The sequence below is a fragment of the Macaca thibetana genome, chromosome 16 (genome assembly GCF_024542745.1).
Source record: "Macaca thibetana thibetana isolate TM-01 chromosome 16, ASM2454274v1, whole genome shotgun sequence".
Classification (NCBI taxonomy): Eukaryota; Metazoa; Chordata; class Mammalia; order Primates; family Cercopithecidae; genus Macaca; species Macaca thibetana.
In genome coordinates this window covers 4,865,645-4,879,964 of record NC_065593.1, presented here as the reverse complement: position 1 = coordinate 4,879,964, position 14,320 = coordinate 4,865,645, and the positions used below count along the sequence as shown (strand labels likewise).

Here is a 14,320-nt window from a genome sequence, read left to right as displayed (position 1 = left end):
ACTTTTGCCACAAATCAGAACTTTCAGTGAGTTATGTACTCAGATTGAGTAGTCATGGCATACCACCCATTTAATTACACTTGGCACTTGGCATACCACCTAGTTTAATTTACATCACTCTAAACTTACCGAGTTTTAAACTTAGTTTCAAACAGTAGAATATTTGTTCACTAATCTATGATAAAGGCTCTAAATATTAAATTGTAGGTGGTTAGTATTATAATTTATTCTGACTTTGGCCACTAAATCTTTTTCCTGGTTCATTAGTTTTTAAAAAGTTGAGATATGGTCTGGTCTTAACAGTTCCATCAGTTTTGATTAACATGGATATCAGTGGTCACACCCCTGTCAACTTATTGAACACTTCTTCACTTCAGAAAGTTTTCTCATGTTCCTTCCCAGCCCATCTCCCCTCCCACTTCCTGAAGCAACCACTATTCGACTTCCTATTGTTGTAGATTAGTTTTGCCTTTTCTAGAACTTCCTGTGAATGGAATCAAACATGGTGTACTCTTTTGCATCTGTCTTCTTTAACTCAGCATAATGGTTTTAGGGAATTCGTCCAGGGTTTTATGTAATCAGTAGTTTTTTCCTTTTTATTGCTGAGTAATACCAGTTTGTTTATCCAGTCTCCTGTTGATGAAAACCTGAGCTGTTTCCAGTTTTTGGCAGCTATGAATAAAGCTGGGCATTCTTGTAATGGGTTCTTTGTGGACATATGTTTTTATTTTTCTTGTACAATTACCTGGCAGTGGAATTACTAGGTTTATGTATGTTTTATACTTTTCCAGAGCGGTTCTACAGTTTTATGCTGCCACTAGCAATGTACGAGACGTGATTGCTTCATTTGATGTTGTCAAGTCTTGGTCATTTTAGTCATACTTGGTGTGTAATAATATCTTATTGTGGTTGTATTTCACATTTCCCTGACAACAAACAGTGTTGGGCACTTTTCATGTGCTTATTGGCCATTTGTACACCTTTGAAGTGACTATTTAAGTCTGATTATCTCTTTCTACTGAGTCTTTTTGATACTGTGTTGTAGGTCTTTATTATGGTTGAAAGTTCTCTGTTAGATGTATGTATTACAAATATTTTCTCTGTTTTTTTGTCTATTTTCTTCCTGGTATTTTGATGAGCAGAAGTTGCAAATTTTTATGTCGTCTAAATATATATACACACTTTTTTCTCCTATGATTAATTTCATTTTGCTAAGAAATCTTTGCTTGCTCCAAGGTTGTGAGATTATTTGCCTGTTTTTTTCTTCTGAAAGCTTTATAATTTTGGCTTTTATATTGAGGCCCATGACCAGAATCAAATTAATTTTTGTGTATAGTATGAGGTCAGGATTAACATTCATCTTTATGTAAATTTCTAGTAGAAAATAGCACCAATTGAAAAGTCTTTTACTCCTTTGATCGCTTTAGTTCCTTTGTTAGAAATCGTTTGACAGTATATATGGTTCTGTTTCTGCATTGTCTCCATGCTGTTCCATGGATGTACTTTTTCATCCTTTTGTCAGTACCACAGTCTTGATTACTATAGCTTTATTGTAAGTACTGAAATCATGTAGTATAAGTCTTTGGTGTTTTTGTTTTTCAAGATTGTTTTGGCTATTTGATGCCTTTTGCATTTTCATATAAATTATATAATCAGCTTAACAATTTCTGTCTCCCACACTTTTTTTGGTTCCCAAGTTTTATTCAAGGACTCATACAAAAAATTCCAGGTAAATGAGTTTTAATCCTCATCTTCCTTCTCTTCTTTGTCCTGATTAATTTGGAAGTAACATAATCCGAAATTCTCTTTGCTGTTAGCAGCTATGCACACCAATCACATAGCTTACTCTTCAGATATTTTTTGGTGAGCTATTTCAAATACCCTTTGGAAAAAGGCACCTCAGAAGTTACGGTGCTTGTATTCTTGCTCCTTTCAATAGTTACTACCCCTCCACCAAGATTCCCAGCTTTTCCATTCACTTTAATTCTGTCTTGGAGAAACTGCTAACATTTGGCAGCAACATCTAGGGGTAGGTTCAGTCAAGGGTGAACTTCAGAACCTGCTCTTTTTTTTTTTTTTTTTTTTGCCCCCACTTTTTCATGGGCACCTGGCAGCAGCAGAGGCTGAAACAATCTGTCAGTCTACTTAAAGAAAAAAATTTTCTCTTTTCCTTCTTCTCTTTCTCCTCCTTCTCCTTCTCTTTTTCTTCTTCCTCCTCCTCCTCCTCCCTTTCCTTTCCTTTCCTGTCCTGTCCTGTCCTGTCCTGTCCTGTCCTTTCCCCACTTCATTTATTTTATTTGCAGGAGGAGTAGAAATATGTTTTAAGGGAGAGTTTTATTTTTCCCCCTAAACATGAATCTTGTAAGTAAAACCAACTTAACTCTAGAAATGTAGCAAAGTAAGGGGAAAGTAGCACAAACCACCCAAGAGGCAAAGGTTGTGGGGAAGAGGTGGGTGCAGTGGGCATATAACATATGCGTAAATGCTTTATGATTCACCTGCTCAGCACTGTCTGCCCAGAAGGCAAGCACAGGGACCCATTTTAAGAAGATGTTGCCACCCAAACATCTGAGAATGCTTCAAATCATAGTTTACGGTTTAAAAGACCAAACAAAACAAAACAAAACAAAACCAGAAACCACCCATCTGCTGGGATTTTTGTTGGAATTGTATTAAATCTATAGATGAATTTGGGGTAGAAATGGATATCTTAACATCGAATCTTCTAATCCATGAACTTGTATATCTTTTCATTTATCTGTATCTCTCAGCAGTGCTTTAAAGTTTTCACTTTAGAGATTTGTACATGTTTTGTTTGATTTATATTTGGCTGATTCCTTTAAATTTTTTTTTAATTTTTTAAAAATTTTTTAACAAAGTCTTGCTCTGCAGTGGTGTGATCATAGCTCACTGTAGCCTCCAACTCCTGGGCTCAAGCGATCCTCCCACCTCAGCCTTCCGAGTAGTTAGGATTTTTTTTTTTTTTCTGAGACAGAGTCTTGCTCTGTTGCTCAGGCTGGAGTGCAGTGACGCGATCTCGGCTCACTGCAACCCTTGCCTCCCAGGTTCAAGCGATCCTCCAGCCTCAGCCTCCCAAGTAGCTGAGACTACAGTCATGTGCCACCCTGTCCAGCTAATTTTTTTGTATTTTTAGTAGAGACGGGGTTTCACCATGTTGGCCAGGATGGTCTTGATACAGGAATGCTAAATAGTGAATTGGTAAACATGGACATGCATTTCTTGTTGCTTATCTTAGAAGGAAGGCATTCAGTATTTCACTGTTAGGCAAAATGTTAAGTTTTTCATGGATGTCTTTCATCATATTGAAGATGTTTCCTTCCATTCTTAGTTTGTTGAGACCCACCTTCACCCCTAGTTCTTATATTTTTTTAGCTCCAGAATTTCTATTTTGTTCTTTTTAATGATTTCTTTCTCTTTGTTGGTATTCTCTATCTGGTGAAATATCATTCTTGTACTTTCTTTTTTTCTTTTTCTATCTCCTGGAGTAATTCTGTTGCTCAGGCTGGAGTGCAGTGGCATGATCTTAGCTCACTGCAGGGTCAGTCTCCCAGGCCCAAACAATCTTGCCTTAGCATCCTGAGTAGCTGGAACTACAGGCATGCACCACTGTGCCTTGGCTTTTAATTTTTTTTTAATTTTTTTTGTAGAGACAGAGTCTTAATATATTGTTAAGGCTGTTCTCAGACTCTTGGCCTCAAGTGATCCTCCTGCTGGGTTTCCCAAAGTGTAAGGATTCAAGAAGGCAGGCCACTGCACCTGGCCTCCTTTAATTTAGACATGGTTCATTTTAGTTCTTGGAATATATTTATAATAGCTGATTTAAAGTCCTACTTTAGTTTCTGTTCCCAGATCTGTTTTGTATGTATAGCTCACATTTTCATGTTTCTTTGCATATCTTATAATTTTGGGTCAAAAACTGGACATTATATATAATGTAGCAACTCTGGAACTTGAATCCCCCCGGGCCCCCCCCCACTTTTCTTTTCAGGGCTTGTTGTTTCTGTTTCTTTTGGCTGTTATTATTTGCTTTGTGACTTTTCTTAACTAATTCTGTAAAGTCTGTATTGTTATGTGTGGCCACTGAGGTCTGATGAACTTAGTGATCAGCTAATGATTAGACAGATTCCCTTAAATGTCTAAAATCAGTAAAATCAGTAAATTCAGTCTTTGCTGAGGGGTGCTCTTTGTGTGTTGGGCACTTGATAGCTTTGCCTTAGTCTTTACTTCCTGGCCTGCAGAGCCTTAAGGACAGCCTGAGATGAGAGCATGGCGTCTTCCCATGTCTTTCCTTGGCATATCCATAGCCTTGCACATGCATGTAGCATTCTAGGTTCTAGGGAATATGTTGGAGCTTTTCAGACCCCCATGGACATCTCATTCCCTGGCTTTTCCTTTTAAGTGTTTTGGTTAGCCTGTTGTTTACCCTGGCTGTGATCTACTGTCTCAGGCAGTGGAGAAGTTAATCAGTTGCCTCTGATTGTTTTTGACAAGCCTGCACCTCCTCTCCCACTCCAGTCAGGTCAAATAAAGACACCTTTGTGAATGGAGTCTCCCAGAGAACCAGCAGACAAGTCAGACAATGACAGTTATCTGGGAATTAGGCTTGTAAGGAGCTCCAGCCTTGCTCTTTCCCTTCTAGAGGGTGCCAGGCAGCTGGTTTGCACTATGATTGTGGGCTTTTGGTTTTCAACACTACCATAGAGCTTAATCAGGAGAATGAGAATGGAACAGGTTAAAATGCCACAAAGCCCATTGTTTTTACCTAGATTCAGCTTTTTTTTTTTTTTTTTTTCTTTTTTAAATAAATGTTTCCAGATTTCTACAAGCCTTTGGTTAATTTCCAGGGTTCTTTAAAAGTCGATTCTTACATTGCTTGAGACTGGGAGGTGGAGGTTGCAGTGAGCTGAGATGGCTCCACTGCACTCCAGCCTGGGTGATAGAGCAAACCTCTATCTCAAAAAAAAAAAAAAATAGAAAAAAAGAAAAGGTTGATTCTTAAAACGTTTCCAGGTTTTCTTGTTGCTTTTATGGAAGAGAGTTTTTGGAAGTCCTTATTACTTTGCTGTATTTGCTGATACCACTCTCCATAGCATTTTTAGTAGGAGTGAATATTAATAATAGTAGCTTACATTTTTATTGCAACGTATTAGTGCTTTATTTATGTAATTTATTAATAGTAAATACGATCTACATGTAATGTATGGTAATTTTAGGAGACATATCCTACTCCCCTTAAAATTTTTTTAAATTTAAGCAATCTACGATGAAGATTATCTTGCTTTACAAAAACTATTCTTAGTTTTGGGTAGAAGGGGTATAACTTTTTTTTTAAAACCGAAATGGGAATGCTGACTTTGTGAAATTGACCTTGTGAAAAAACAATGTTTGTTTAATCTTTAAATTATTATTTTTTTTTTTTTAGGGAACACCAGGCACTTATTTGACTTCTCATAATCAGGCTTCCTACACTCAAGAAACACCCAAGCCCTCAGTGGGATCTATCTCTCTTGGACTGCCACGGCAACAGGAATCTGCCAAATCAGGTCAGTGAGTTAATACAGTCATAATGCATCTACGTTTGTAGCATCAGAGCCAGTAATTTAGTACTGGATTGCTTCATGTTTCTCTGCCTTTCCACAGCTACTTTGCCCTACATCAAGCAGGAAGAATTTTCTCCCCGAAGCCAAAACTCACAACCTGAGGGTCTATTGGTCAGGGCCCAACATGAAGGTGTAGTCAGAGGTAAAATATGCTGTTTGGCAGAAATATTAAACTTTTGTTCCCAGTAAATTTATTAAAGTAAGTTATTAGTATATTTTAATGATGGGCTTTTTTAACTATAGTCTTTACATTCTAAATTTGTTTTCTTTCCATGTAAAAGTCATTTTAAAACTTTGAAGTTCCATGTTTCAGCAGTTCTTTAGTATTATTTTGGAAGTACATTTTAATAAAACAAACATGATGGATTTTGTGCTGCTTTTTTCTTTTCTTCTTAGTTGAGTTCTATCCAAGTAGGGGCTGTTTTTTTGTGTTTTGGGGCAGGGTCCGGGGGTGTAATTTGCTAATAACTTTGTTTGTATTCAGGTACCACAGGAGCCATACAAGAAGGAAGTATAACTCGGGGAACTCCAACCAGCAAAATTTCAGTGGAGAGCATTCCATCCCTACGGGGCTCTATCACTCAGGTTAGTTATGATCATCTCTGATATACTCAACAAAAGCTCAGGAAAAAATGATAAATAATTCTTAGCACTTTGGCTACTTTGTGACTTAAATTCATTTTTCTGCATTATGGGACAGGGTCTCAATGGTAGTAAAACCTAGATGTACAGACTGTCTGCACAGAGATGTTCATGTGATCATTTTGACTGGAAGCTATATTATGTATACTTTGGTTCATTTGAAAAGGTCACTTATTTGCAAATTGGAAGAAGAAATATGTTCTAATTGATGCAGCTCTTATTGTCTTCCTGGAAAAGCTTTTACCATGTGTTTAGCCTAGATAGAAATTGAGAAGAAAACCATTACAAATTATTTGCTTACTTTTGCCCCTGTGGAGAGGTAGTTCTAGAATCTCAGTATGTGAGCTGCCTTGTTAGAATCTAATGCTAAACCAGGAAATGTGGATGGCATTAACAAAGGCACCAAAAATCTTCCAGTTTTGGGCTAAATAAATCACTAGTTTTGATTAATACAGTTTCTCTCAGTTAGTTGTTAATTTTAACTTGATGTTTAAAAAGTTCTTAGCCTCATTATGTATACGCATAAGAGGGAAAATTCTGTGTTGGGAAATCATTGTAAACAGAAACCTGTGCCTTGCATTTTCTAAAGTGTTCATTCATTGTCACGAGTTTTTTCTTTGTCTAGTTCCTGTTCTATAGGACAGTTGTTCTCAGAGTATGATTCCCCACACCAGTAGCATCAGAATCACCTAGAAAATTGCTACACATATAAATTCTCAGGGCTTACCCCAGATTTACTGAAACCCAACCCTCGTTGGTGGGGGCTGGCAATCTGTGTTTTCCCAAGCCCTTCACTGATTCGGCTAGGGCTTTGCTGGCCAAGTGTGGTTTGTGCACCAGAGCATTGGCATCACTGGGAAGCTTGCTAGAATAATGCAGAAATGTCAGTCCCCACTCTAGATCATGTGAATTAAAATCACCATTTTAATGAGGTTCACAGGTGATTTCTTTCTGAAATGTAGTTTATATGCTACTTCCTTGAGTGGATAAGTTAAAAACAGAAGAAAAGAAAGTTACATACTGACTCCTAAAATCTCTCTTTTTAGGCCGGGCGCGGTGGCTCACGCCTGTAATCCCAGCACTTTGGGAGGCCAAGGCGAGTGGATCATGAGGTCAGGAGTTTGAGACCAGCCTGACCAATATGGTGAAACCCCATCTCTACTAAAAATACAAAAATTAGGCGGGCCTAGTGGTGTGCGCCTGTAATCCCAGCTATTCAGGAGGCTGAGGCAGGAGAATCGTTTGAACCTGGGAGGCGGTGGTTGTAGTGAGCCAAGATTGTGCCACCTCACTCCAGCCTGGGTGGCAGAGCAAGACTCCATCTCAAAAAAGTCTCCTTTTATATTTGGTCAGTGTGTTTCTGTTTTTACAGCAAGCTAATACTTTAATATGGACAGAGGAAAGTAAATGGGCCTATATGTTTTATTCTTTCTCTTCACTCTGGTATCCAAACTATGGGAAGAAAGACAGTATGAACTGGGCCAAAGGGGACTAAATTTTATCTGTTTGTTTTACAGTCTGTTTGTGCATTTGAGATGAGTACTTCTGAAGTGGGTGTTAAGGATTTCTAGATATTTACTAATGAGTTCACTTAATGACTAGACAAGTAAATGTATGTCTTTTATCGCTTTTCTTAAGCATATGGTATCAGATTGTGCTCTCTAGGGTTTTAGCAGTACTCATCGTGGTGACCCTAAATGTGTGAGTAAACTCAGTCTAGGCCTCTAACTCCTATTTTACGGCAAGCTGTTCTCTCTTACAAAATGCTCTACGTATTAGGTTCTATGAACAATTTTCCTTGAAGGAAGGGCTCGCTGCTTAAAGGAACGGTATAAAGAATCATGGTCATTGGCAACCCAGAGGAGGACTGATGATGGTGAAAATGTAGATAACCTGCCCTAAACTGAATCGGTATCACAACACGGAGGCATCCAACGGCCTAACAACCTAGTAGTCAGTTTCATATTTGAAAGTTATTTTTCCCTCATATCACAATTTGAGAGACCCTCATATCACAATTTGAGAGAAAGTTGTAGTACTCTAAATTTAAAACTTACTTTATCATCTTATTTTTATTAGAAAATTTATATTAGGTTGGTGCGAAGATGCGATTTCAGACTGTGAATTTTAAATCATTACAACTAGGCTCAAACACATCTTTATTTATCAAAATAGGAACCATTACAATCCACACATTTTTGCCAATGAGAAATAATCTTGTTTATTCTTGTAACATAAAAATACATGCTTCGAGATTCGACAAACTCTTGGAAAGCTCGCTCCTTCCTTCCTTCCTTCCTTCCTTCCTTCCTTCCTTCCTTCCTTCCTTCCTTCCTTCCTTCCTTCCTCCCTCCCTCCCTCCCTCCCTCCCTCCCTCCCTCCCTCCCTTTCCTCTTGCTCTGTTGCCCAGGCTGGAGTATGGAGTGCCGTGGTGCCATCTCAGCTCACTACAGCCTCTGCCTCCAGGGTTCAAGTGATTCTCCTGCCTCAGCCACCCAAGTAGCTGGAATTAACAGGTGTGCACAACCATGCCTGGCTAATTTTTGTATTTTTAGTAGAGATGGTTTTTGCCATGTTGGCCAGGCTAGTCTTGAACTCCTGGCTTCAGGTAATCCGCCCGTCTCGGCCTCCCAAAGTGCTGGGATTACAGGCCTAAGCCCCACACCCAGCCATGGAAAGCATTCTGCTGGTTGTGGAAGAATTTTCCCTGCATAAAGTAGTCGAGATGCTTGAATAAGTGGTAGAGAGAGAGGTCAGGTGAAAATATGGCAGATGAGGCAAAACTTCGTAGCCCAATTCATTCAATTTTTGAAGCATTGGTTGTGTGACACAGGTGTTGTTGTGGAGAATTGGGCTATTTCTGTTGACAGGTGCTGGCAGCAGGCATTGCAGTTTTCAGTGCATCTCATTCATTTGCTGAGCATACTTGTCAGATGTAATGGTATTGTGGGGATTCAGAAAGCTGTAGTGGCTCAGACTGGACGCAGACTGCTTCTTTTTGGTGCAAGTTTGGCTTTGGGAAGTGTTTTGGAGCTTCTTCTCAGTCCAGCCACTGAGGTAGTTGTCGCCAGTTTTTGTATAAAATCTACTGTTCTTTTTTTCTTTTTTCTTTTTTTTGAGACAGAGTCTCACTCTGTCATCCAGGCTGGAGTGCAGTGGCGCGATCTTGGCTCACTGCAAGCTCCACCTCCCGGGTTCACGCCATTCTCCTGCCTCAGCCTCCCGAGTGGCTGGGACTATAGGCGCCCGCTACCACGCCCGGCTAATTTTTTGCATTTTTAGTAGAGACGGGGTTTCACCATGTTAGCCAGGATGGTCTCGATCTCCTGACCTCATGATCCGCCCACCTCGGCCTCCCAAAGTGCTGGGATTACAGGCATGAGCCCCCGTGCCCAGCTTAAAATCTACTTTTCATCGGATGTCATGATCCGATTGAGAAATGGTTTGTTGTTGCCTAGAATAGGAGAAAACACTTCAAAAAGACAGTTTTTAAAATTTTCGCTTAGCTCACGAGGCACCCACTTACTGAGCTTTTTCATTTTTCCAATTTGCTTCAAAAGCCGAACAACCATAGAATGGTTGGTGTTAAGTTCTTTGGCAACTTCTCATGTAGTCGTAAGAGGATCAGCTTCAGTGATTGCTCTCAATTGGTTGTTGTCAACTTCTGATGGCCGGGTAATATGCTCCTCATCTTCAAGGCTCTTTTTCCCTTTGCAAAACTTCTTGAACCACCACTGCACTGTATGCTTGTTAACAGTTCCTGGGCCAAATGCGTTGTTGATGTTATGAATTGTCTCCGCTGCTTTATGACCCATTTTGAACTTGAATAAGAAAATCACTTGAATTTGCTTTTTGTCTAACATCATTTTCATCGTCTAAAATAAATATAAAATAAACAGCAAGTAATAAGTCATTAACAAAAAAACAAAGTGACAAATGCACATTAAAATGATATGTAGCATAACTACATTCAAACGAAAAAAGAACATAACCACATTTATTTAAGAATGTATTCTAGTATCAAGCGGCAAATTTCAACAATGCAAAAACTGCAATTACATTTGCAGCAACCTAATAAAAGCTGTTTCATTTACTTGATTTTAGTCCTTAAGAGAAACTTCTGAGAGTTAAGTCCTGTAATAGAGTCCTCACATGAAGGTGGGAGCAAAGTTGATTCACCTAATATACCTGTCATAATTTTAAGTGTTACGTAGCTGAGTTGAAGGATGAAGGTACAGGATGTCTTCATGCCGATAAAAATTCAATGTGTAATTTCCTTTCATGTACGTGTGCTTTCTTCTTTGAAGCAATAGATTAGCCTGACTCTGTGATAGGGTAAGTTTTCTGAACACCTTGTGTTTTCCCTAAACTCGAGTTACTCCTTGATTTGATGCTTGATTTGATGGCAGGGCACTCCAGCTCTGCCCCAGACTGGCATACCAACAGAGGCTTTGGTGAAGGGGTCCATTTCTAGAATGCCCATTGAAGACAGCAGTCCTGAGAAAGGCAGAGAGGAAGCTGCATCCAAAGGCCATGTTATTTATGAAGGCAAAAGTGGACATATCTTGTCATATGATAGTAAGTATTGTATGTATGTACCAAAACCAGTATTACAATATGTACTAAAAACATAGGCTTGGGTTTTCCCACATTTCTGCTATCTGGAAGTCAGTTTATCTTTGCTGAGCCTATGTTTTCTCTCAGTAAAAGGGGTTAGTAATACTTGTCTCATGAGAATTTTGTGAATATCAGCTCAGTCAATGAAAAGTAATTAAAAACGCAGAGCTCATATTAAATGTCCCATAGGTGGTAGCTAAGATTATCGACTGTGGTCAGTTTAGCTTAGGTAAAGAGCCTTTGTTGAACTTTAATAGAATACTTTTCTTTTGAAGAGATTCATGTTTTATGAATTAAGAATTAGAGGGTAGATAATACTCTGATAATCTTGATAAGAATATTAAATACTCTTTAATAAAACTATTTTAATGTCTGTGTACATTTTTTAGATGTATTCTTAAGTTATATTTTCTCAGTAGTAGTATTTTATAAGAATGACTCAAATGTGATAGAAATATTAGCCAAAGTTTTGACTGAGTTTGAGTTCTTATTTGCACCTGACTCTGTGACCTTGGAGTAGTCATTAGCTATGCATTTTCTCTTCCAATACAAAGAAATAAAGTATGTGTGTACATAGTGCCAAATGCTGCAAAATGCTTGATAACATTCTTATTTCCCTCTGCTTTACATGTCTGGCATATTTTGATTAACATTTTGTTTTTGGGGTTAAGAAATTAATAATTAATGTACGTTGTCCAAACCAGAAGTCTGCACACCTCTGTTTCTTTCCACATCTACCAAATCACTAAGCCATTTCTGTTCATTTTCCTAAAGTGTCTAGAATCCATCCATTACTCTGTATTCACCACTCTTACCATCATCTTTAACTCAGCAGCCACCTAACTCATCTCCCTACCTTCAGTCTCACCCATATTCAAAGTGTGTGCCACATCACTCCTTGATTGATTTTTCCATCACCCTTGAGATAACTGCAAGCCCCTACCTTAGCTTTATCACCCTTCCAGGAGCTGCTTCCAGCTTAACTCTTCAGATTTTTCCTTTCTCACTTTTATGTTTACCTCCCCTACACTCTTCCTCCCAACTCCACTCTACACATTAGCCAGTTACCAAGCTTACGTTCTTTTAATGTACCATTCTGTGTCTCACCTTGGGGTCTTTGTGTTCACTGTTCATTCTGCCCGTACGTTCTCCTTCTATTACCTTTGACTTGAACAACTCTTATTCATCCTTCATTCTCAGCTTACACATTGCTTCCTCTAAGCTGGCTTATCTGAACCTGGAGGTGTTAGGTTTCTCTCCTAGCATTTTCATAGCACATTATACTTCTCCTTTCATAGCTTATTGCACAACATAATCTGTACCTACCACTGTTGGGTATGTTTCATGCAGAAAGGGATTTAATTTGTTAATCTTATCTGCAAGCCTAGCTTATGCCTAGCACACAGTAGGCATCAACAAACGTATTTGAATGAATGAAAATATTTTTATGAATCATCCACACAGATTTTATTGTAGGTTAAGACGAGTTTTTATATTATTATTTTTAAAAGATAGACTATGAAATTAACCTATTTACTGTACATTGTATACCATGTGCTCTGTCTGAGCAAGTCTTGTTTGTGTATTCTGTAGATATTAAGAATGCCCGAGAAGGGACTAGGAGTCCAAGAACAGCTCATGAAATCAGTTTAAAGAGAAGCTATGAATCAGTGGAAGGAAATATAAAGCAAGGGATGTCAATGAGGGAGTCTCCTGTATCAGCACCGCTGGAGGGTAAAGCACTGTTTTCAGAATGTTATTTTGATACATGTAATTTTATATAGTAAGTTTGCATTGTTGAATTAAGTTGTATGCAGTTTTTATCATTTCCACCTGAAATGTATATTTATATTAACTTTATATCTATATACATAAAGTGGCACATACCAATGGAAGGAGGTAAAAATTAAGCATAATTGGTCATAAGTTACTATTAGAATGTTCATATTTGAATGCTCTTACAATTTCCAGATTATTCCTGTTTCAGCTAAGTGAGTTAAAAAAGGTAAAATTTGTTATGAGAACTTCTTTTTGAATTGTGAGACGGATAAAGTGGTGTAATGGGTAAAGACATGAATTTAAATTTCAGTTTCACCCTTCCCTGGTGAATTCCTCTGAGCCTGTTTCTTCCTCTGTAAATTAAGGGATCGTACCTAACACTGTGTGAGGGTTGGAGGCAGGCGTCTGAACTGGTGCTGCTCATGTGATATGCCTTCAGTACAGGATCAGTAGGATTTTGTTTTGTTAATGGCCCACTTTGTTTAAATGTTAACCTGCCTCAACCAATTTTAAGCTAGATGAAATACTAAAAGCAGGGTAAGTCCTGTGTAATTCTCTAAGAGCTGTATTTTTCTCTGTTAAAAAAACACACACACACTTTCACTGTAAATGTGTGTGGTTATTTCTAACCCTTGATTTATATTTATCAGCAACAATAATGTGAAACTTCTTAGGAGGTTATTTACAACTCTTTCGTTTCAGTTTGCATGTTGCATTTAATACATTTTCCCTATTTTTATGGTATCCGTATTTCCCGTTTTCCCTTTATCGCAAGTATATTTCAAAACTAAGCAATGGTTTCCAATCCTATATCTTCTTTCTTCTTGATAAAGAAGTGTTGGGATTTTAGATTTAACTTTGAAGGTATCTTTCCTTTTTAACCTTTCATTTAGATGCCTTTGGTGGCCATTTTTTATTTAGGAAAATATTTACAAAGGACTGTGTGATGTCTTATTAGCTACTTCTGGATAGTTCACAAACTTAAATTGACATTCCTTCCTTCATAGAGCATTTATCAAAAACATATACTTTAAGAACAGCATTCAGTATATGTGAGTTGACATATATGTTATGTTGAATAATTGATTGCTTTCTTGTTTTGGAAGGGCTGATATGCCGAGCATTACCCAGGGGGAGTCCTCATTCTGACCTCAAAGAAAGGACTGTATTGTCTGGCTCCATAATGCAGGGTAAACTTTCTGCTTGTTTTGCATTTTTATTTATAATTGCCTTCCTGGCAAAATAGTTTGACATTAATTTACAGTGTATTTCTGCTTTTCAAGATATTTTCCCTTTTGAAGTATTAAAGTCTTGGTTATTACTTTTCTGCCTCTAAGCTACATAATTTATTGGAAGATGATAGTTGCTTAGTCTTTTAATATAGAGATATCTTTATTATGCAAGAACCATTCTGTGACTATTATGAATGATGCATTAATATTATATCTCGAGCAACCCTAAAGAAATGATTGATGAATACTGATTAGAGGATCTACTGTAAATAGAAAATTAATTAGAAACTACAAGATGTCAAGGCATTATTTTAAATTATGTTAAAATATGTGTAACAAAATTTACCATTTTAACCATTTTTAAATGCACAGTTCCGTGGCATTGTTGTGCAACCATCAGCTTTATTTTAATGTTTCCTGAACTCTTTT

General features: G+C 37.9%; 3 protein-coding genes across 15 annotated transcripts in view; 2 read left to right on the top strand and 1 right to left on the bottom strand.

The window, feature by feature from the left end:
- Positions 1 to 14,320, bottom strand: part of PIGL (phosphatidylinositol glycan anchor biosynthesis class L) — a 679,575-nt gene that overhangs the window by 250,436 nt on the left and 414,819 nt on the right. The gene's annotated exons all lie outside the window — the stretch shown is intronic.
- Positions 1 to 14,320, top strand: part of ZSWIM7 (zinc finger SWIM-type containing 7) — a 145,411-nt gene that overhangs the window by 32,600 nt on the left and 98,491 nt on the right. Inside the window, exon 1 of one of the 2 annotated variants that reach the window (XM_050763493.1) lies at positions 10,973 to 10,976. The exons of the other annotated variant lie outside the window; for it this stretch is intronic. The gene's annotated coding sequence lies outside the window, so the exon portion shown is untranslated. Of the gene's footprint in view, positions 1 to 10,972; positions 10,977 to 14,320 lie in introns of those variants that run through there. 2 annotated transcript variants of the gene reach the window in all.
- Positions 1 to 14,320, top strand: part of NCOR1 (nuclear receptor corepressor 1) — a 188,758-nt gene that overhangs the window by 130,255 nt on the left and 44,183 nt on the right. For all 12 annotated transcript variants that reach the window (XM_050763372.1, XM_050763376.1, XM_050763371.1 and 9 more), the window contains 6 exons: positions 5,444 to 5,564; positions 5,662 to 5,763; positions 6,106 to 6,206; positions 10,673 to 10,841; positions 12,474 to 12,614; positions 13,766 to 13,849. In XM_050763372.1, coding sequence (XP_050619329.1) covers positions 5,444 to 5,564; positions 5,662 to 5,763; positions 6,106 to 6,206; positions 10,673 to 10,841; positions 12,474 to 12,614; positions 13,766 to 13,849 — 718 coding nt within the window. The remainder of the gene's footprint in view (positions 1 to 5,443; positions 5,565 to 5,661; positions 5,764 to 6,105; positions 6,207 to 10,672; positions 10,842 to 12,473; positions 12,615 to 13,765; positions 13,850 to 14,320) is intronic.